The sequence below is a fragment of the Erpetoichthys calabaricus genome, chromosome 9 (genome assembly GCF_900747795.2).
Source record: "Erpetoichthys calabaricus chromosome 9, fErpCal1.3, whole genome shotgun sequence".
Lineage (NCBI taxonomy): Eukaryota > Metazoa > Chordata > Cladistia > Polypteriformes > Polypteridae > Erpetoichthys > Erpetoichthys calabaricus.
Window position 1 is genome coordinate 108,842,147 of NC_041402.2, and position 25,260 is coordinate 108,867,406.

The 25,260-nt window shown below is 38.6% G+C and overlaps 1 protein-coding gene across 1 annotated transcript in view; it reads left to right on the forward strand.

Moving 5' to 3' along the window:
* slc7a9 (solute carrier family 7 member 9) overlaps positions 1–25,260 on the forward strand; it is a 294,481-nt gene that overhangs the window by 177,582 nt on the left and 91,639 nt on the right. The window contains exons 5-6 of the mRNA XM_028810064.2: positions 16,903–17,028; positions 17,202–17,301. Of these exons, the coding sequence (XP_028665897.1) occupies positions 16,903–17,028; positions 17,202–17,301 (226 nt within the window). The remainder of the gene's footprint in view (positions 1–16,902; positions 17,029–17,201; positions 17,302–25,260) is intronic.

Below are 25,260 nucleotides of genomic sequence, written 5' to 3' on the forward strand. Positions count from 1 at the left end.
GGTTTTTCACCCAGCTCCCGCCTCTGTGTGGAAGATAATTCCTCGCCGAAATTAAGGGTCTCTGTATGAGCAAAGAGTGAGCGGGGCTGATCAGAGGAGTGATCGGGATACCTTTCCTTCCATGGCTTCAGCAAATTCACATGATAAATCCGCTTGCATGGTCAACGATTGGTCTGTTTCACCCAATATACAACAAGCTCATTCCTCTCCTTAATTTCATAAGGGCCTTGCCAATGGGTGAGTAATTTGGAATGGAAGGTGGGAACTAGTACCATGACACGATCCCCTGGATGGAATTCTTGGAGTGTCATGCCACGATCATAATAGCAGGTCTGTGCTGGTTGCGCTTCTTCCATATGACTTTTTAGAATAGGTCAGATTTTCTCAAATCTATTGTGTAACTGAGCGATATATTTCAATATATTTGTAGAGGGAAGAACCTCTCCTTCCCAGCCTTCTTTCAAAATATCTAATATACCCCGGGGCTGTCGTCCGTATAATTATTCAAAAGGTGAGAACCCCGTAGAGGCTTGTGGGACTTCCCGATAAGCAAAGAGAACGAGGGGGAGGAGTTGATCCCAATTCCTCCCATCCCGGCTGACCACATTGAAAAGCATCTGCTTGAGAGTCTGATCAAACCTCTCCACTAGACCGTCGGTTTGAGGATGATTTACCACTGTCTTTAAGTGCTTTATTTTCAGTAACTTGGCCATTTCCCTGAATGTCTCCGAGTTAAAAGGTGTCCCTTGGTCCATTAGGACTTCTTTATGGATGGCGACTCATGCAAAGACCCCTACCAATTCCAGTGTGATTGCCTTAGATATAGCTGAGTGTAAAGGAACAGCTTCTGGGTATCGGGTGGCATAATCCATGAGCACAAATATACACAAATATATAAATACCTGCCGCTAGTAGGTTCGTGGAATTAACAGCAGTTTCCAGATGTCGCCCTCATGGGCATGGGGTAATGCATGCATTGGCCATTGACTAGAACCACTGCATTTTTTGCAAATTTTAAGGAGTCATTGTTCCATTGCTTCCTTTTGAAAGAAGCCGGTGTTACTCTAAATTGAAAGTGTATTTTGGAGAGAGGGTCCGGTGGGACCTCAAGGGGCGGGGATTCCTCCCAATTTGTTGAGCCGCAGGTGGATGACGTGTCTGCCTGCGATGGTCCAGGAGTCTCCCCATCCTCCTTGTGGGCTTCCATACCTCTCTCCACTGGCTGATTACACAGCATGGAGACAGCTTGAGACGGGTCATCCCTGTCTATAACTAGGCCTAAGCTTTGAACGGGAGTAGTCAATAGTCTACCACATTTATTATCAAACCAGTCCCTCCCAAGAATTACTGGAAAAGGTGGATTGGGGAGGACTGCCATGGGAAATTTTTGAAGTGTTCCTCCCTGACTAATGAAACATAGGGTGGTTTTGTATTTCCGGGTTTCTCCATGTATACACGTAATACTGGTCTTTATTTTAATCCATTGTCGCAGTAAGACATATCGGCAATCAACAATGGAAATGTTGCTGCCGGAGTCAAACAATGCTTCAAGTTTATATCTATTATTGACTACAGGTCCCGAATTTCAACACTGTCAAGTGGTTGGTAAGTGTGCATAAACTGCCTCTCCCCTTCCACCTGCATTCTACTTCGCTCTCAAGCAGGTAGCACGCCAAGCGGCCCGGGGACTTCGGAACAGGCTCCAGTTTATGTGGAAGAGATTTAAGACATGAATTATGAAATTATGAATTATGTAAGACATAATCTCTAGAGAATCCACTAGAGCAGGGGTCCCCAACCCCCGGTCCGCGGCCCACTACCGGGCCGCAGCCATCTGACAGCCGGGGCCGCGAGAGAACTGCCAGCAACGGAGACTCACTCAGACTTTTCAGAAGGCTTGGTGGGTGGGGCTTTGCAGCGGTGCGGAGAGAGACCGAGGTGAGAGAGTATTAAAACAAAGTTATTTTTATGGTCCCAACAGTTTCCCCATATGACGCGAGTCTATAGAAATCGCGTTACTACGAAGTACATTCAGCAGATGCTTTCATTACAACGAAGTGACCTTGAAATGCTTGAACGAATCATCCACAGAGCAGTTAGATCTGTGGTCACAGCTCAGTTGTGCACGTTTGCACAACGATCCCCAAACAGAAACATTGTAAAAAAAAAATCTCTTTCTTTGAACTTTCCTCGTACTGTTTTTTTTTTTTTTTTTGCTGTTTTTGTTTTCTGTGGTTTTCAGTGATACCTTTTGCTTATTGCTTGTCAACATTTGAAAAACATCCATTGGAATTTAACTCATTGTCACCCTCCTATAGAAACGGCAGACACGAAAAAAATGATAGCAGTGTTAATGTTTGTGATGTGCAATCTGTTGGAATGGCAAATGCAAAGCATATGTCTTTGTTATATGCAAAAAAAGAAGAAAAATCTCTATGCGAACTGCTTAATAACTTAATAATAATAGAAATGTTATGTAAATTGTGTATAAAACTGCCCCCCACCCCCACCGACCGGTCCGTGGAAAAATTTGCATCTAATAAAGTGGTCCTTGCTGTCAAAAAGGTTGGGGACCACTGCACTAGAGGACTGTTCTGGTCTCCCAGATTTTGAGGCTTGCTTAGGCGTTTTTATCAGTTTTATCAGCTGATTCATAGAATGGAAAGTTCCCCAGACCGGCTGGGCAAAGTTCTTGGAGAGGCACTGTAAAAATAAGTAGCAGGCTACCTGCTGCACTATCTGATAGGTGGTTAGCTCTGATGGCCGTAGCCATAATGCCACCTGTTCCCAGAGGGCCATAAATTGCCCCTGGATTGACCCCTCTGTATTGAATTCCCACTGTTTCATTCTCCTTGCCTGCTGGTCTGGGGACAGCCCATATGTAGCTGGGATCTCAATCCCAATGAGAGGCTCAGCTCTCTCCTCCCAGGGAACATAATAAGTCCTTTTCGTTACATCCCCAGAAACCAGTCCACATCTATGCATCTCTTCCACACTCTCCCTTTGGTTAAGTACCAGTCCAGATTTACTATATGGAAGCGAAGCCTGTCCCAAGTTGTTCCTGACCACCAGACGAACTTCCCACCCCAGAGCTCAGCCCTGGTAGTTTCCCACCTGGTTAGATTTTTGTTCTGGTCCCGGTTTCTTCTGGGAACCCATCCTGCCGACTATGCCACTGTGACAAATAATACCAAAAGACATGATAAAGGTTTGGGGCAGCCTCCCGTATATTGTATCCTGGCTGCTAAAATTGAAATGATTGAACAGAGATATTAACAAGACTGAGTCCAAAACAGAACTGATCAAAGACAAGAAAGATGGTGGCTTTAAAGGCTCTGTCAGGAAGTGACATCATCTTTAGGGCCAGAACCGGAAGCGATGATGTCGGGACTGGAAGTGACGTCATCTCTGTGGCCCAATACAGAAGTGATGTTGTCGGGAACGGAAGTGACACCATCTCTGGGGCCAGACCCGGAAGTGATGTCATTGAAGGTTCCAGAACCTGGTGGGATTTCCCAGGAACGGTCTGCAAGTAACTGAGAAAGACAGTCAGCATACTCCGCCACCCCCTGGTCGGTGGAGATATTACAATTACTCAGGCCCTTTAGCTGACACCTACTTGCATGTGTGACAATGTCTATAGTAATTAATCACATGGTGTAGTTTATGTGTGGGTGCTCATGGTTACATGTTGTTGACGGCAATGTCACCACTTTTTTCCATTTAAAAATCTTTTTTTAAGAATGGCAATTCGATAATCTCCATACTTCAGAATTACGATTTGTAAATGAATCGATTTGTGGTCCTATCCCATCTTGCAAGCTCAGCATCCAAATAGTTAATTAATTGTTTCCCCAGAGATTATACATTTTAGGTTCAAATCTCACACCTGTATGTCCAGTCATATGCTCACTACATCCCAAATATGTGCATTCTCGCAAAAATATTAAATGAACCATATGTGGAAAATCTTGTTCAAAGCATTGAATTGTGACAAGCAAGATAGAATATTTAAATAGACATCCCATCTGCCCCCTAATTCATATTTTTTATAAATAAACTGAAGACAAGATGTTACCTGTTCATTTTTATTAACAAAACTAGCAAAATACCCGCGCTTCGCAGCGGAGAAGTAGTGTGTTAAAGAGGTTATGTAAACATATATATACATATACATATATACATATATATACATATCTACATATACATATATATATATACATATACACATCCACATATATATACATATATATATATATATACACATATCAACATATATATACACATACATATACACACATACATAAACACACACACATACATATATACATACATACATACATACTGCGTTGTAACACGGGCTGTGATTGTTACATGGGAGGGAGACGACAAATCACAGCTTCCCGCTTTCTAATCGGGCCTGTGATTGGTGCTTTGACGGATGCCCAGATCCCACAGTATGTCCCCTTAGGAGAGGCGTTAGGCAAGTGTAATTGATTAGCGGTGCTGCAAGTTTAGCTTTACACCTGTTTTTAAGGCTTATTGACTGAAAGGGGCTTTCATGAAAAAACTTAGGGCTTTGCTACAGGATACACCCTCCACAAGTTAAGGAAGTAAAAATAAAGGTATATATTTCTGTTTTATTTAAAGCTTTTAAGTTTGTATGCGGGCAGTATGGTGGTGCAGTGAAAGGTGCCAGTTAGGAGACCCGGGTTCGCTTCCCTGCGTGGAGTTTGAATGTTCTCCCCGTGTCTGTCTGGGTTTCCTCCGGGTACTCCGGTTTCCTCCCACAGTCCAAAGACATGCAGGTTAGGTGCATTGGCGATTCTAAATTGTCCCTGGTGTGTGGGTGTGTATGGGTGTGTGCGCCCTGCGGTGGGCTGGCACCTTGCCCGGGGTTTGTTTCCTGCCTTGTGCCCTGTGTTGGCAGGGATTGGCTCATGTATTTAGGATATAGCGGGTTGGATAATGGATGGATGGACATTTGTATGCATAGTCCCATTTGCCTGTTTTCGTTTTTTTTCATTCTTCAGTAATATTTCAGCAAACCCGGAGCTTGTCAGTTCAAATCCTGGTACTGACACCACTGTGTGACCCTGAGGAAGTCACTTCACCTGCCTGTGCTGCAAAAACCAAAGTAATGTAACAAATTGTACCTTAGATGTTGCAAGTTGCTGGAATAAAGGCATAAGTCAAATAGATAAATATGTATTATACACATAGGAACTATTCATTTATTTTCAGTTAAGTCATCTGCAGCAAACCTTTATAAATGAGGGTTTCTCCTTTTTAGATAGTGCAAACTGTTTCTTCTTCATTGAGGTTTTCTCTTGGAGAGCTTTTTTCATTTCATTGAAAATTAAAGCAGCAGCTGCCAAAATATGTAGCTTTCTTATTCATTTTTCAACATTGTGTAAAATAACTATAAAGTAACATAAAAGGTTTAAATACTCGTTATCCTTTTACACTAAAATATTACTAAAGAGATACAAAAAAAGGAAAATGTATATGTTGTTTTTCTTTAAGGAGATTAAATATTACTGAAGAAAAAAAAAAAAACCTAAAACAGCCAAATAGAAATAGAAATATATACCTTTTATTTTTACTTCCTTAACTTGTGGAGGGTGTATCTTGTAGCAAAGCCCTAAGTTTTTTCGTGAAAACCCGTTTCAGTCAATAAGTCTTAAAAAGAGGTGTAAAGATATTGACAATAAGCTATGGAAACCCACCAAGACATGCAATCGTTTAAATCAAGGCGCGAGTCGAAAAACACTATCCGATACTATTAGTTAACGATTAACACATTTCTATATGTATTGTAAGCATACAATACAACTGATAATATGTTGCGCTTATTTATCTGGTGTACCGACATTTTTGCGCGTTTAATGGCTGAAATCTAACGTGGTTTGTGCCCTTCAGAATGAAAACAGTTTGCATTTAACTTTTTAATAAAAAGCGAGCTTTTAAGTCTGAGAAATCACTCCGTAAATGCACACGTTTAATTCTTTATCACTTCAAACAACTGAACTATCCAGAACAAGTCAGGCATACAGCCAGCATTCAAACTATGTATAAAAAGCACAACTGTTAAAGGAATTCAGCATTTCTTAATTGAAAATGTTGCTTTAATCCTCAACATGTCTCAATGAGTCGTTCTGGTGGTTTTACTTGACATTTTGATATTCTGGTTAATTGTGTTTGCAGTTGAGATGTTCTTTCCTGATTTATACTTGTTTTCTCGTTAATATTTGTTTCGCTGGTGTTAATGTTCTGATTAGAGATTATTGGTCCTTTGATGTCTTGACGGTTTCTTCTTAGAACAGCTCCTATTACGCAATTCCATCACATACTGGTCTATTGTTTCTCCGCTTTTCTGGAAACATGTAAAAAAACATCACATTGCACTTTGGGTTGCAATACGTTTCGGATTTTTCAACTATTTTGTTCAATTTCATATTGTCTCCATCTTCTTCAAACTGAAAATTGTTATACACCTCTAGCGCCTTTTCGCCAATTACATGTAGAAGCATAGACGCTTTCATTTTTTCACTTTTCCTATCTGCTTCAATCGCAGCAAGATACAACTCAAATCTCTGTTTAAATCTTTTCCAATTTTCAGCTACATTTCCCTTTAACTGGAGATTTGGTGGGGGCTGTAATCCTAACATATTTTTTTTTCTCTTTTGCTAGAACGTCTTAGCGCTTTCTGATCACGTTTTCGGGTTACTCACAGACACGAGACTCGTTCAAAAGCTGAATCTCTTCTTCAGATTCCTCTTCCAATCCGCCACTTCTGACACCATATAGTGATCTTGTTAGGTTCATAGTTTAATCAATACACAGGATTGAAAGATATAATAACTTTTTAATAGACAGACTTTAGAGACATTTACTGTACAAGTTACTAATCGTTCTTTAGTTCACACCCATTCTCCTACTTGCATCGGCATTCACAGGCATTACTAATCATTCTGTAAGTATCCCTTAATAGACCTTACTAATCAACTATCATTACAAAATCCAACGTGGTTTTTGCCCTTCAGAATGAAAAGTTAGCATTTACCTTTTTAATAAAAGGCGAGCTTTTAAGCCTGAGAAATCACCCCGTAAATGCTCACATTTAATTGCACATGTGTTAATATGTATGCTTACACAGTATTAAAAGACACTCAAAAATTAACGTCATTTACCTTTGTTCCCTCGTTTGAGAAAAGGCGAGCTTTTAAGCCTGAGAAATCACCCCGTAAATGCACACGTTTAATTGCACATGTGTTAATATGTATGCTTACACAGTATTAAAAGACACTCAAAAATTAACGTCATTTACCTTCGTTCCCGCGTTTGACTCGTGCTGTAAATCTCTTCCTTGTTTTTAGTTCAAGTGATTACGTAGGAGGCGTGATGACGCGATACGTGACTCCGCCTCCTCCATTACAGTATATGGACAAGAAACAGGTTCCAGTTATGACCATTACACGTAGAATTTCGAAATGAAACCTGCCTAATTTTTGTAAGTAAGCTGTAAGGAATGAGCCTGCCAAATTTCAGCCTTCTACCTACACGGGAAGTTGGAGAATTAGTGATGAGTCAGTCAGTGAGGGCTTTGCCTTTTATTAGTATAGATTTGAAGGCTTATTTTTCAGTGTCCAAAAATGCTAAAATTAATAAAATCCTGTTGTAATATATACTTTAATAATCTAATAGAAGTTGTAAACAGAATATTTATCCATAATATATATGGCATAAAAGAAAATACAATTAATTTCATAATTACAAGCTACAGTTCTAATAAAATGTTAATAAGGCATTTATCAAGAAGATACAAGGCTATCATACTTATGTTTACAAGCAAAACAAGCTAACATATCTATTGTTTATTAAGTAGTGAGGGCAAATCCCTTTGTACCTCTAGAATCCCTTTAGCCTACGAAAAAACACATAATCCCGGGCCACCTTAAATTCCTTCGCACCTCTCCCTTAGTGTCTTTTGTTTTGTAAATGTGTTGATCAGCACAAGCAACAAGCAGCCTGATATCCCATCCCCACCCAGTGCCACAATCAACTCAGGCAAAAAGTTTTCCCAGCTCAAGTCTTGTTTATCTCGGTGTGAGGTACCTGGAGTTGTATAGAGTAAATAATTTATCGTTATTTGGAACATATGCATTTCATCTGTGTTCCATGTCTACACAGATCTATGTAAATGTAGGATGACAGGAAAATGCAACAAATGCAAGAAATGTTAAACACATACTTACAACAATCTTTTTTCATGTTACAGTACTAACGACACACTTTTGACATGAAGTGTATAATGTGTGAAAACTGTCCAAAGTCCAAATATCAAATAATCACTTTCACAAAAGGTACACATATAACAAAAAAGTACGCTTTTTCTCATAAATATAACCAAAGAAAAAGAAATCACACTGAGATAAACAAGACTTGAGCTAGGAAAACGTTTTGCCTGAGTTGATTGCGGCACTGGGTAGGGATGGGATATTAGGCTGCTTGCTGCTTGTGCTGATCAAAACATTTACAAAACAAAAGAAAAGACACGACCAACTGGGTAGTGCAGTGGTATGAGCTGCTGACTTATAATCAAGAAGGTCACGTGTTCGTGCCCGGCTGCTAACCAGAATTACCATTTTGAGTAGTGAGCTGCTCTTATTGTTACTATTATAGAATAAAAACATACATTTGAGTCTGTAACAGCCGGTGAAAATGTATGGTACTTGTAAAGGTAAGTTTTTTTTTTTTATTATCAGTTTAATTCTCTCAGTCACACTCCCCCCCGATCTGACACTGCTGTTTTCAAATAAAGACATGCTGTAACAGAAGTGAACTCAGATGAGGATGAGAGTTCTACATCAGAGAAAGAGAACAGAAGAACCTCCCCGCAAGAAACATCCACTCACACATAAGAAAAATGCAGCTGCACCAGGCACAAAGGAGAAAGATGGCACCGTTTGGATGCAGCAAGAGGTTGGGCATCATCTTGCCAATGGATATTATTGGCCAATCTGCCACACATGTCCTTCAACGAAATAGCAGGGCATGCTGAGTTTGCCAAGGTATCGTGCAAAGTTCTGTTTGTCATTATGTTTTGTGATGGTCTTTATATGAAAAACATTTATATGTTACTTGCACTGGCAGAACAAGTCCAGACCTCTTGCTGCATCCAAACTGTGGCATATTTCACCTTTACGCCTGGTGCAGCTGCATTGTTCTTATGTGTGAGTGGACGTTTTTTGCGGGGAGGGCTTCTGTTCTCTTTCTCTGATGTAGAACCCTCATCCTCATCTGAGTTCACCTCTGTTATAGCATGTTTTTTTTTTTAAAACAGCAGTGTCAGATCAGAGGGAGCTTGAATATGACTGAGAGAATAAAACTGAAAAAGATAAGAAAAAAACACTAACGTTTACAAGTACCATAAATTTACACCGGCTGTTACAGACTCAAATTAAATGTATGTTTTTATTCTACAATAGTAGCAATAAGAGCAGTTCACTACTCAAAATTCTGATTGGCGGCCGGGCTTGAACTCGCAACCTTCTTGATTGTAAGTCAGCAGCTCTTACCACGCACTACCCAGTCGGTGGTGTCAGTGTTGTACCCTAAACTGATTTCTTTTTCTTCAGTTATATTTTTTAATAAAAGTGCATTTGTTTTGTTATACGTGTACCTTTTGTGAATGTGTTTATTTGATATTTGGACTTCAGTCAGTACACATCATACACTTTATGTCAAAATTTTGTTGTTAGTACTGTAACATGAAAAAGTTTGTTTTAAGTATGTGTTCAACATTTCTTGCACTACTCACATTTCCTGTCATCCTACATTTACATAGATCGTTGTAGCATGGAACACACGTGAAATGCATGTGTTCCAAATAACGATATGTTATTTACCCTATACAACTCCAGGCACCTCACACCAAGATAAACAATAATTGAGCTGGGAGAACTTTTTGTTCAAGTTGACTGCGGCGCTTGGGGGGAAGGGATATCAGGCTACTGGCTGCTTATGCTGATCGACACATTTACAAAATAAAAGACGCAAATGGAGAGGTGTGAAGGAATTTAAGGTGGCCTGGGATTACAAGTTTTTTCATAGGTTTCAGGGATTCTAGTGTTAATTCTTTTTTTTTTTTTCTTGGTTTTATTAAAAGCAAGTAACATTTCTTACAGGCTTAACAAAACTAAATTCAACCCCCAAAAGCAAAATAATTCTATGTGATAGTAGTGAAGTAAAGGCAATTATAGTTGGTTTCTCCTTCTCCACTTTAAGCCCATCTGGGAGTACACCAAACACAGCTGTTAATGGATTAGTAGTGATTGTGACACCAAGGCTGTCTGATAGGCTATTAAAGACTTTGGTCCAGAATGATGTTAATTTAGTGCACACCCAAAACATGTGGCCCAGTGAGGCTGGAGCTCAATTGCAATATTTGCAGATTGAATCTTGCCCTGGAATCATTTTGGACAATTTTAAATGAGATAGATGTGCTCGATAAAAGATGATAAGTTGATTAATTGTATGTATTGCACATATGAAACTAGAGTGAATACTGTTCATGGCTATCATCCATTCCTTTTCTGAAATGTTGAGCAAGAGATCCTTTTCCCATTGTAATCTTGAATATTTGAAAGGAAGGGACTTTAAAATGTTTTTATATATTATAGAAATGCTGTCTGAATCTTCAAGACTGATCAATATTTCTTCTGAAGTAGAAATAGGTGGGAGGTGAGGAGATTACGGGCAGATTCAGTTTAGTAAGGTTCCTAATTTGAAAGTAGTAAAAAGATTTTGTTGATGGAAAGTTATATTTGAAGTGTAATTGTTCATAATTCTTAATGTGAGCTTCCGTACTAAACACAAGCTTGACCAAAACTATCACAGTTTGTTTAAAGAGATATAATGAAAAGTCTGAACTCATAAAAGCAACTTCTTTTGTAAATTATGTGAAAATTTAATTTCCTGTTCTCTCATTTTAGGTTCGGCTAGACAATATTTACAGTTGCAGCCCTTCAAAATGTGTAAGGCATACTGTATTATCTTTTGATACCCTTCCTGAACAGCACCACAGGTCATCATACTGTTTCAGAATTTTTTAGTATTCTACTAGCACTAGCTTGAAAATGCACAAGTTAGAGCAGTCAATGGTACTATTAAAGACCTTTGTTCTAAATCTCAGTCAATGCTCAACAACAATCTTTTCTTATATTATACAATATAAGTTGGACTCTGTTTAGACTGTTATTGCTTTTTAACTGCTATTATCCTGTAAACATGATGGATGTTTTCCAAGCCATCATCCTAACTGAGGAAACTCAAAATAAAATTTCTTTTGAAAAAATCTAAACAGTAATAATAAGTATCACAGTGCAGAATTTATGGGCCCCCTACAATAACAGAGGTGGGGTTCTCCTCCCTGCAAAAAACTAATTTACAATTAAACCCTGATTTAACATTCCTATACTTAGCATTTTAAAACATATTTATCAATTTTTGGATGCTGTTGTTGACATAAAACAGCCTTTGCCTGATGAACTCCAAGTCTTTTAAGGCTATGTTCACAACATAGCTAAAAGTGACTGTACCTTTATTTTTGCCACCTATCTGTTTTTTATTTTACTACTCAATTAACAATCTGCTATCCTGAACATGCCCCACATACATAAAATTAATTAAACAATTTTGTTAGACAGATGCAAACTAAAATATGCTGTTTGCTGCTCTACTTCATTTCAGCACAAGATGTGTGCTAATTCTTCTTTTCATGTTGGCAAGGAAAAGAATCAAGAAACAAAATATCTGAGCTGGTGTCAGCGCATTTATCACTGCTGCTACTCTTTACATCGACACAAGTGTCTCAACTGACAAGAGACAGGCTGATGAGAGTGATATGGATTGGTTTTGAAGCAAAACAATGTTTATGAGAGCAGTGTAAATACTTTCCTAAAAGTTTTGATTCCATGAGTAAAAATTAGATCTAAGAATTGAGCTGCAGCATGAATGTATTCTTTTTTGGTTTCAGATATCAAAAGGAAGGTTGTACACTGCAGTTTATAACAACTGCTCAGTTGCTTAAAAAACATGGAGGAGATAATTAAAAGGAATAACAATTGGAAAACAACAAAAAAAAATAACAATAACAATTCAACAGATTAAAAAAAAACAAATGAGTACACTTCAAACTGGATAGCTATTAATCCTAAAAATAACTGCAGTGAAAATATATAGAAAAAAACTTGAACATTGCCAATCTAGACCTGTATTAACAGAAAACTAAAGAATCTCTGACAATTTCCTGTATTTAACACATTTTCTTCTGTTGATCCCTAGAAAAATGCTACATATATGTTTTCTTGTATTTCAAACTTCCTTGCCTCTCTGCTGAAGTTATTAATGATTTAAACAAATATTTAAATTAAATCGACACTGTGCCAGGCCAATTTGTTGCTATCCATGGGAAGACTGTGGTGGCATTAACATACAGTACAATAAAACATTTTGAGTCCCCAATAGTATTATTTACTTATTTCTATTCAAATGCAGCATAACCTTGTTCTAATTGAATCTAGAGCTGTCTGGATGCTTGGCATATATTTTGGCATATATCATTGTTACAGTAGTGTAGCACAGAATTGATTCCAACCCATATTAATGAAGGTGGAGGTGTTTCCTATAAAAGGATTTATGACAGAATCTGGATTTCTGGATTTAACATTCCCATATTTAGCATTTTCATACATTGAACATTTTTGGATGCTGATGTAAAAATATTAAGGCTGTTGTTTGTAGTAAGCCTACATTCAAACAGTAGCTAAAAGTGACTCTATCCTGAATTTTGCCTTGTATCTGTTGTTTTTTTTTTTTTACTTCTCAGATAAATGTTGTGATTGATCCAAATCTGTCTATCCTGAATATGCCCCACAGGCACAAAAATAGTAAAATAAAACAATTGTATCAAACACATGCAAACTTAAAGCTGGTTGCTACTCTTCTTTACATTATTTCAGTGAAAGATGTATGCAAATTTGTGAGCTCATGATGGCAAGAAGAAAATCAAACAGCAAGCTATTGATTTCAGTGCATTTATCTCTGCCAGTGTTTTGTACATAGACAGTGGCCCGAAGGACTGAAGACAGGACTGGTGAATACGATGTGGATTGTTTCCTTAAAACATTGTCACATATGAATGAAAAAATGGAAATTGAGCTGCAGTGTAAATGTAGACTTTTTTGTTTCAAATATTAAACCCTGATTGGACCCGCAGCACGGAGAGATGTCCATCCACCAGGTGCAGACAACCTTTTATCCCGGCTCGTGTCCCCTCCACCATTCCCACAGTGTTTCTCGGGGGACTGCCAAGCCCTATTCTGCTCGCACTGCTGCCAATACCTGATTCCTCCCGGTGAAAGCATGCTGTACTCCCACTGCTGCCAATTGCTGCCTTCTCCCGGCTCAGCGCACCCTGAGACGATGGTTGCTCCTGTTCCATAGTTGCTCAAAAGGAGCGATCCCTCAGTCCCCTCCTAAGCATCAGCAACATGCTACTTCCTTGGGCTCCATTACCATCCACCTGCTTACTTTCCTGCTCACTCCTGGCCTTCTTCTCTCTGTCCATTAACCTCCGTCATTTCTCTTTCTCTTTTTTTTTTGATTCCCCCTTCTGTTCCATGTAGGTTTCTTTATTCTCTGCTTCCTCTGCACAGCTGTGAGGAGTTCCCCAATTAATCGTGGAGCAAAACGCACTCATGCACACCCGCACCCAATTGGAGCCTGCACTTCCTCGGTGCACGATTATTTATTTAAAATGGGCCACTAATTTCCGAGCTGTGGACCCACTATTCCACAATCATTTAAAGTGCACATTACAAAACTGTTTTTTGTTTTTTCCATCATAAAGATGTTGGAACATTAAGGCATTTCCTAAATATGCTGGATAATGGGAAATTAATTCATGCATCTATTTCTAGTAGGATTGACTACTGCAATGTGGTGCTCACTGGCTGCTCAAATTGTTCTTTATATAGCTTTCAGTTAATTCATAATGCTGCTTTAAGACAAGGTCCTGCTTACTTATCTGAACTTATCATTACCAGAGCACACATTAAGACCTCAAGATGCTGGTCTGCTTATGATTCCAAAGATTAGTAAAATAACAGTGGGAGGTTGACTTTTTAGTTTCAGGGCCCTGAAGCTGTGGAATGATTTAAAGAGATCAACAGTTATCAGATGGTTTGGGGCTAGACTCCCTTGACTCCAAGAAATGTGAAGCTGATGAAACAGTTGACCCTGATACAGAAAACACCCAATGAATATGTTGTAGAATCAAACAGGTATTGCCCCTGAGAAAGGACCAGTGGCTAAACTGAACTTTGGCTTGTCTACCATGAAAAGAGTTTGCTTTCTTAAGAGTCTTTTGGGATAATTACTTAAATGTGTTTAATTGTGCAGTCTCCAGGATGGTTAATCTACAGTTGGCAACAGTCTTTTCTCAAATCAGATTGAAACTTGTTTTCTCACTTTTTGTTGCATGAGTAGGTTAATGCTGAAGCAGTGCTTAGAAAGACCTCTGTTGTCAATGCATTCATGGTTATTTGATTCCCTGTCCACTCTCCCCTCTAATATCCTCCAATTTTAATACAGCGAACAGGCATCATGGTTAAATATTTAACATAAATCATTATATTTTCAGTGATCTAATTTTTTTTTTACAAGATTATGGGGACTGTGTGGAAAAATTGCAATTATATTGTCAACATCACTGCAGGTTATCTGTTATGCTGGCATGTGAAATAGAAAATTACTCACTATTTTGACATATTGTTCTGCTAAGGAATTTCTTACTGTTAAAAGAATTTGCCAATACCCTTTCGTCATGTCAAGCATGGTCAAATACTGTGCTTGTTTCCAAGTCACTTGAGGAGTTCATTCACTCGTGACATCACATAAGAATCACATAGGTAGACTTGATTAAGCAGACGAAAGTCATTGCAGAAGCGCCAACTGCCAATCGGCTTTTGGATCAGAATGATGGAATTAAACTAAGAACTAAAACTTGTAGCTCATTTTGCCTCTGGGAGTCAGTACGGATGTTCCCTGACAGCTACTCCCAGTTTGGCTATGATGTAATGTGCAATCAGGGAGGTCCTTCCAGGTTTTTTATTCATCACTTCCAGGAGAGACAGAATGGCTGCTTTGAGCACCCATCATTATTTGGACATTGGATTAGAACTGAAATTAAGGTTTGCCCTAAGAGCAAAATAAGAATGTGGTTGGCTGAAGTAGGGATCTACTACTGGAATGAAATCTGTTTTTGAGGGTTGCATTGCCAGGTGTAGTGTGTGCATATATATATTGTTGTGTTATTTTATTTTTTTTTGTTCTTTATTTCACCTTATATAATTTCTTGTATTAGGAATTTGTAAGTTTTCGCATACCTCTTGGAGTCAGAACAAAGGGTCAGCCATTGTACAGCGCCCCTGGAGCAATTACAGGTTAAGGGTCTTGCTCAAGGGCCCAGCAGAGTAGGATCTCTTTTTGGCAGTGACGGGGATTCGAACCGGCAACCTTCTGGATACCAGCACAGATCCTTAGCCTCAGAGCCATGGCCAGTAGGGGAGCCACAGAGCCCCAAATCCTTAACTCGCTCACACATAACGCAGTCACAGGTTCAATTACTGTCTGTTTATTACACACAGTACCTTTAGTTACAGAAAACTACACTTAAAGTACCACAAGCACAGATATTCCAAGGTCTTATCCTCTACTTACATTACTCCTGATGATCTTTGTCTTCTGCATTTCGATGCTGACTCTCCAGGTAAGACAGATTGGCTCCTTTTAAAACGGATCCGGGAATACTTCTGGTGCCAGGACATATCCCATTGGAACCATTTCCGGGTCAAGCAGAAGTCTGGGAGAGTTGGGACCATGAATGTCTGTAGTAAACCCCTGGCGGCACCACTGGAACCCAACAGGGTTTCTCCATGGCACTACAGTTTCCAGCATATCCTGCGGGTGTTCGTATGGGTGTTAAAGCCCATACAGTAGATGCTGCCATCTAACGTACTGGGGTAGCAGATATTCAAAGCTGACTGACTCTCCCTGTTTCTCCATTATACTGCCCTCATGGCTGGGTAAAGCTCTTTCTTCTTGTGCCTCTGATGGACTTACCTCCCATCCAGGTAAGAAACCTCACCCCATCCCAACCCAGATACCCACACAGGCGTACCATCCAACACAGTGTGTGTGTATATGTATACTGTAAGTACATGTAAGGCAGAGAAAGAATATTTTTGTATTTCTTTTTTTTTAACCAATTATACTTTATCATACCAAAATAAGCACACACTACTGCATTTTTGAAAGAACAGTCCAATCTTAAATACAATCAATGCAACATACTCATATCAGAAGGCAATATTCAACAATTAACACTTCCTTTCCATCATTGTGAAGAGCCATTTAATACCAAAAGGTCAATCATATTATAGTTGGTTGTATTAATTAAAACACTAGAAGGTAAACAGATTAATTTATTTTTTATAATTACTAAATTTACTTTGTGCATTTTAAGTTATGTATCATTTACAAAATAATAAAAATAGCTTTCCCTTATTTAATTCAGGTTTTTTATAGTGAATATGAGGTGTCATGTTCCAAACACCAAGAAAATGCTGCATGCAAACTACCTAATACAGAAGACAAAACATAAAAGATGTCTGTGAGTGATAGCTTAGTATGAACAATGTTATGACTCTCCCAAAAATTATTTCAGTGACTCATGCTGTTGCATGGGCATTTACATGAGAGAGTTTTTTTGTCATCTAATAACAAATAATAAAAATTAAACAAATATAGGAATGTTTTATTGCCATTTAATTACAGTTTTGCTGGTGATTATAAATTCACTGAGTGTCAAGATGGCCAGTAATGTTCAAATCCTCTTCACGGGTGCTAAGCTTTTGATTGTTGTCATCATTGCCATAGCTGGAGGTATTCTACTTGCAAAAGGTAAGTTTCAAATTTAATATTCACAAATTTCTTTAGCTATTCTCTTCAAAGAAAGAGGAGTAGCAAAATATGCTAAATGTTTGACTTTAAGGAGTTAGAATCTACTTTGTAATACAATCCTGTACTTTATCAATAAACTAAATAAGTAAGATAAATAATTTTGCTTTTTTAAGGAAATACACAAAATTTCTCAAATGCTTTTCATGGAAGCAAGACCTCTTTAGGAGCTTTTAGCTTGGCTTGTTATAATGGACTCTGGGCATATGATGGCTGGTAGGTGAAAATGCATGTATACATATATATAAAGTTATCTGTTTTTCAGGTATACAGTATGTAGATTCAATATTGCAGTACATAAACTAAAATGTTACCTAATTATTTTTTTATATTTTTACATTACTTTATAACTTACAATATCAGGATGTCTTATAAATGATTAGTGTCACACAGTGACCTGGCACTCTTTGGGTTTAAATACTGATGCCTTAGAAAACTACAATACACTCCTTGCCTGATCAGTTAAAAAAGTAACTGCAAAATTCCTGTAAATTAAAATCTTTGGGCTTATTGTAAATGGTGTACACAAATATATTTATATATAAAAAATTAGTTTTTAGCACTGTTCAAACAGTGGTCTTTTTATTAAAGAACTGGATTTTGGAATATTTATAGTTATTTTGTCAGCTCCCCATTTTTGTGCCTGCTCCAACTGAACCCACCAGGTCAGGTGAGTTGTGGCTGGGCCGACCACTGAAGATCCTGGCTTGCTTGAGAAGCAGCTGTCAGAGACAACAGTCATTTTTGCCTTGGAGGAAGCCCTATTTCATGACACTTACATCTACACAGAAAATATAAAATATTTTTTTCATAGAAGAAACGGTAATAATAATAATACATTTCAGTTGTGCCTTTTTGGGGGTTGGGGGGGGGGGGGGGGGTTAAATCAGAAAGGACATCCTGTGTAAAATTTTGCCAGATCAACATGCAGACAACAATATAGATTTCCATACCAGATCGGCTGAGTCCCAGGTTAAGAACTGCCGCCACCAATACTGTTAGCCAACAGGGTGCTGGCGGAAATTGGGCTGCTGTTAGCCGAAGAAGGAGAAGAAGAGAGGGGAGGAAGGTAAAGAGAGTAGAACTGATGGTAGGAACTTTGAATGTTGGCAATATGACTGGTAAGAGGAGAGAGTTAACGGATTTGATGGAAAGAAGGAAGGTTGATATATTGTGTGTACGTGGATTCAAATTATTCTATCATGGTGTGGATGGGAGGAGAAATGGGGTAGGGGTTATTCTGATGGAACAGTATGTCAAGAGTGTTTTGGAAGTGAAATGAGTGTCAGACAGAGTAATGATTATGAAGGTGGAAATTGGAGGTGTGATGATGAATGTTGTTAGTACATATGCCTCGCAAGTTGGGTGTACAGTGGATGAGAAAGAAGATTTATGGAGTGAGATGCATGAAGTGATGGACAGTGTACCCAAGCGACAAAAAGTGTTGATTGGAGCGGATTTCAATGGACATGTTGGTGAAGGGAACAGAGGAGACGAGGAGGTGATGGGTAGGTATGGGGTCAAGGAGAGGAATGAAGAAGATCAGATGATAGTGAAGAGAGAGGAACATAGGGTGACGTACAAGAGTGGAGGAAGATGCACACAGGTAGATTATATCCTGCGCAGAAGAGTCAATCTGAAGGAGATTAACACTAGAATTACCAGAGTCTACGAAAAAACTCGTAGATCCGGACCACCTTAAAACTGTTCTCAGCTCTCTTTTGTCTTCTAAATGTGCCGATTAACACGAGCAACTAGCAGCTGGCTATTCCATCCCCCACCGCCGCAGAACGTTCACTAAGTTTTCCCAGCTCATGCCTTGTTTGATTATCTGGGAGTGACTGAACTGCTGGAGTTTGAGTGGAAATAATAGGTCACTGCTTGGAACACACGCAGTTCATGTGTGTTCCGTTTCTACAGTAATCTGTGTAAACACATTTTTAAAACAGAAACGTTTTTCATATTTTACTAGTAAATGACAAAATGTAGGCAATAAACTATATAATGTATGAAGCCTGAAGTCCAAGGATCAAGTAAACACTTTCACAAAAGGTTCAAGGATGAAACAACACCTTCTGTGGCGTAGCGGTAAGATTTGTTGACTTGTAATCGAGTCCCCGGTTCGATCCCCACTCAATCCTATATTTGCCGTTTTCAGTAGTGAGCTCCTCTTTTTGTTAATATTATACAGTACACACATACATTTGGTTTGTGCCTGTATTTATAGGACTTGTAAAAGTTACCGTTTTTTTTTTTTTTTTTTTTTTTTTTTTTAAACTTTTATTCTCTCTAAATCACGACCACGATACATACTACTGCCTTCCCCTACCCCCCAGGGATCTGACGCTGTTATTTTTTATTTGAAACGGAATAACTGGAGATGTGAGTGGTGTTTTGAGATGATGGAACTGCACATTCTGTTATCTGGAGGATATAAAAGCTGACACACAAACGCTGGCGAATCTGCCTTCTTCGTATCTCACCGTCACTTGATTTTTTTTATTCAGTTTTATTGAGTGTTCCTGCTCATGCTGAATTAGTGTGCACTTTATGGTGTATGATGTCAAAAAAAACAACAAAAACAAAAACACAGACGTAGGTATATATGATATTTGGAATTATTCGTTTTATGAACTGTATAGTACATTTCGGAAAACTTTGTGGCACGGATGCAACATTATTCATATTCATTCGCATAACATCTTGTGGTTTGTAATCAGTGACTGCATGTTTTTTTCCCGATCTTGCCAGTCCCACCATGTTGCTGTATGCTGTTTCTTTTGTACTCCAGAATATGCAGGGGACAGAATAGTATAGAGCAGTAACTTCAGCGCTATATGCAATCATCAGATTCAAATGTTAACAGTTCACACACGCAAGGACAGTCTTTCCTACATTTACAACGTGTGTGCCTGTTACAATGTACAAGCTTCTCTCTATTCTGTGATTCCTGTTACACACCTGAAAGAAAGAGACAATATATGTGAAAACGTCATCGCACTAATGCAGTATTATTTGAAAACGAACAGCGTCAGATCGGGTGTGGATTTATGTTGGCGCTATTATTGAAAGAAAAAAAAGATGAACATGTGCGTTGATACTGCAGCACTGAATAAGCTCACGCGCTCTAACATCAAACCCCACCTCCCTCTGATCTGACTCTAAGTAACAGCGCAAGTGCAGACGCAAACCAAGTGCATGTGTGTACTGTATAATATTAACAAAAAGAGCAGCTTACTACTGAAAACGGCAAATACAGGAGTGAGTGGAGATCGAACTGGTGACTCTTGATCACACTTGGTTTGCGTCTGTACTTGCGCTGTTTTCAGCGCGTGAGCTTATTCAGTGCTGCAGGATCAACGCACGTGTTGATCTTTTTTTCATTCAGTAATAGCGCCAACATAAATCCACACCCGATCTGACGCTGTTCATTTTCAAATAACACTGCATTAGTGCGATTATGTTTTCACATATATTGTCTCTTTCTTTCAGGTGTGTAATAGGAACCACAGCATAGAGAGAAGCATGTACATTGTAACAGGTACACACGTTGTAAATGTAGGAAAGACTATCCTTGCGTGTGTGTGAACTGCTAACATTTGAATCTGATGATTGCATATAGCGCTGAACTTACTGCTCTGTACTATTCTATCCTCTGCATGTCCTGGAGTACAAAAGAAACAGCATACAGCAACATGTGGGGACTTGCAAGATCGGGAAAAAAAACACACAGTCACTGATTACAAACCGCAAGATGTTATGCGAATGAATATGAATAATGTTGAATCCGTGCCACAAAGTTTTCCGAAATGTACTATACAGGTCATAAAACGAATAATTCCAAATATCATATATACCTACGTCTGTGTTTTCTTGTTTTTTCGACATCATACACCATAAGGAGCACACTAATTCAGCAGGAGCAGGAACACTCAATAAAACTGAATAAAAAAAATCAAGTGACGGTGAGCTACGAAGAAGGCAGATTTGCCAGCGTTTGTGTGTCAGCTTTTATATCCTCCAGATAACAGAATGTCCAGTTTCATTGTCTCAAAACACCACTCACATCTCCAGTTATTCCGTTTCAAATAAAAAATAACAGCGTCAGATCCTTGGGTGGGGGGGGACGGTAGTATGTAACGTGGTCGTGATTTAGAGAGAATAAAAGTAAAAAAAAAAACAGTAACTTTTACAAGTCCTATAAATGCACACCGTGTGTTACAGACGCAAACCAAATATATGTGTGTACTGTATAATAATAACAAAAAGAGGAGCTCACTACTGAAAACGGCAAATATAGGAGTGAGTGGGGATCGAACCGGGGACTCTCGATTACAAGTCAACAAATCTTACCGCTACGCCACAGAAGGTGATGTTTAATCCTTGAACCTTTTGTGAAAGTGTTTGCTTGATTCTTGGACTTCAGGCTTCATACTATATAGTTTATGCCTACATTTTGTCATTTACTACTAAAATATGAAAAACGTTTCTGTTTTATAAATATGTTTACACAGATTACTGTAGAAACGGAACACACATGAACTGCGTGTGTTCCAAATAGCGATCTATTATTTCCACTCTAAAACTCCAGCAGTTCAGTCGCTCCCAGATAATCAAGGCATGAGCTGGGAAAACTTAGTGAACGTTCTGCGATGGTGGGGGATGGAATAGCCGGCTGCTAGCTGCTCGTGTTAATCGGCACATTTAGAAGACAAAGGAAAGGTTAGAACAGTTTTAAGGTGGGCCGGATCTACGAGTTTTTTCGTAGACTCTGGTAATTCTTGTGTTAAAGACTACAAAGTGTTGGCAGGGAAAAGCATAGTTAGACAGCATAGGATTGGCAGAGCCAATGACTAAATGGTAGAATATGAAAAAGGAAGACTGCAAGGTTGAGTTTAGGGAGGAGGTAAGACAGGCAGTGGCAGTGGCAGTGAAGAGTTACCAGACAGCTGGGTAACTACAGCAGAAGTGGTAAGGGTGACAGCTAGAAGGGTGCTTGGTGTGACATCTGGACAGAGGAAGGAGGAAAAGGAAACCTGATGGTGGAATGGGGAAGTACAGAGAGTATACAGAGGAAGAGGATGGCAAAGAAGAAGTGGGATAGCAAGAGAGAAAGTAGACAAGAGTACAAGAAGATAAGGTGCAAGGTGAAGAGAGAGGTGGCAAAGGCTAAAGAAAAGGTGTATGATGAGTTGTATGAGAGGTTGGACACTAAGGAGAGAGGAAAGGACCTGTAACAATTAGCTAGACAGAGGGACCGAGCTGGGAAAGATGTGTAGCAGGTTAGGGTCTTAAAGGATAAAGATGGAAACATGCTCACAAACGAGGAGGGTGTGTTGAACAGATGGAAAGAGTACCTTGAGAGGCTGATGAATGAAGAAAATGAGAGAGAGAGAGAGACAGTGGTGAGGTCTGCGGTAGAAGTGATGGATACATTCAATGTGGAGGTTGAATTACATCAGGGATTGGCTCTGAGCCCTTTCTTATTTGCAATGGTGATGGAAAGATTGACAGATGAGATTTGACAAGAGCACCCTTGGACTATGATGTTTGTTGATGAAATTGTGATCTGTAGCAAAAGTAGGGAGCAGGTTGAGGAGACCCTGGAGAGGTCGAGATATACTCTAGAGAGAACAGGAATGAAGATCAGTAGAAACAAGACAGAATACATGTGTATGAATGAGAGGAAGGTCAGTGGAATGGTGAAGATGCAGGGAGTAGAGTTGGTGAAGGTGAACGGTTGGGAGACAGTCAGAGAGGCGAGATTGCGTTGGCTTGGACATCTGCAGAGAAGAGATGCTGAGTATATTGGGAAAAGGATGCTAAGAATGGAACTACTAGGCAAGAGGAAAGAAGGAAGGCCTAAGAGAAAGTTTATGGATGTGGTGAAAGAAGACATGCAGGTGATGGCTGTGACAGAGCAAGATGCAGAGGACAGGAAGATATGGAACTAGATGATTGGCTGTGGCAACCCCTAACGGGAGCAGCCGAGAGAAGATGAAGAAGAAGAAGAAATTGTGCCTTTCAAGCCACTGAATGGCACATTACAAAATAAAGCATATTACATATATATTACATATTGCATGGTATTACAAAAGTGTAGATGGTAGCAACACAGCAAATATATTATGAAAATGTACACAGCCAAATGATATTCTGTTTACAAATATTTTATGCATCTGAGTCTTTAACCCAGTGACCTACAAGTACAGTGGGCACTTAAAATGCTTCATCTGATATTATAATATCTATAATTCTATGCATTGCAAAACATTACTGTATAAAGTTTTATCCTTTTCTAATGCATACCATAAGATCTCCACCCGCCATTACTGGAAAATAACACACTGTTTAATTCTACTTGACAGTTATGATATAAAATTGTTCAACTAAGCAATAATAATAATAATAATGCATTTTATTTATATTACACCTTTCACTGAAATATTTTGCAAATTTTTTTTTGCAAATGTTTTGACATTCTTTTTGTGCATTGCACCCTGATTCTTCTTAGGATGATCAAGGAATTATCTGTCATGCATACTTGCAAATCTGTTACAAAGCTCGCATGGGTTGGGTAGGTTAAAACAAAACAAAACATGTGGAAAGTCATTATAATTGTTACAACAGAATCCATAAAGTACACAAAAACAAAAAAAGATCTGTAGTGGACAGTTTGTGCCCTGGCTTCTTATAAATATTACATTATTTTAATGTAGCTTTAGTTGGCACATTACTTAAATACTTAAATTTAGAATAAAGGGGTGTCTTAACAGCTTTATGTAGTATATTTCTTTACCCCAGCCATTAAATCATGATACCTGCCTGCTTTAAATACCATGGATGTGCTGTAGGAGAATAGCAAACTGGAAAACAATTTTAAATAATACTGGTGCAGATTTTAGTACTGTGGTAATTAATCTTTCAGATATCTGCCACCTGACACAGTGCCTATAAAAAGGTATTCACCCCTTCAAAGTCTTCACATTTTATTGTCAACAACATTGAATTACAGCGGATTTAATTTGGCTTTTGTAACAATGATCAACAAACTTTAAGTGAAAACAGACATCTGCAAAGTGGTTTTAATAACTAACAAAAATAAAAAAAACAAATTATTGACTGCACGTCCTTTAATATGACACACATAAATCATCACTGTTGCAACCAATTGATTTTAGATGTCACATAATTAGTTAAATAAAGTGGGTTCAGAAATTGAATGGATAGATGGATGCATCTGGAAGGTCCAACTTATTATGAGTCAATAACACGGCCTAACTTACACAATGAAGGAAAAGTACAGGCAACTTTGTTAAAAGGTGATTGAAAGGCATAATTGAGGGGATGGATTCAAGAAAATAGCAAGGTCACTGAATATCTGTTGGAGTCCAATTAAATACATCATTAAGAAATGTAAAAAGTATGGCACAGCTTAAATCAGCTTAGAGCAGGATGTCCACAAAAACTAAGTGATTGTGCAAAAACAAGACCATTGAGGGAGGCCAACAACAGTTTAATGATAACTGACAGAGTTACAAGCTACAATGGTAAAGATTGGTGAGACTGTCCATAAAATATATTTTCCTAGGTTCTTCACCAGTCACAGAGTTATGGTAGGAGGTCAAAGCAAAGACACAGGTTAAAGAATAAATAAATATATAAATTTAAAAGAAAAATTGCACAGCATCTCAACTACAGTTTGTAAGAAAACACACAGGAGACTCTGAAGTCAGCTGGAAGAAGGGTTGGTGTTCTGATGAGACCAATGTGTAGCTTTTTGGTCATCAGGCTAAATACCATTAACATTAGAATCCCTGAAGCCTTCGAAAATATTTGTAATGCCGAGCCACCTTAAATTCCCTTGCGCCTCGTCATCAGCATCTTTGTTTTGCAAATGTGTCAATCAGCACTGACATCAGGCAGCCTGAAGTCAAGCCAGGCGCAAAATTCTAAGAGCTGAAGTCTCTTTATTTTCCAGTGAGGTGTCTGGAATTGTACAGGGTAAATAATTTATTGTTATTTGGAATACATACATTTCATGTGTGTTCCAATCTACAACAATCTGTGTAAATGTAGAATGACAGGAAATACGAGGCAAGAAATGTTGAACACATAACTAAAACAGAAACCTTTTTTATTTTATAGTAATAATGACAAAATGCTGACGTGAAG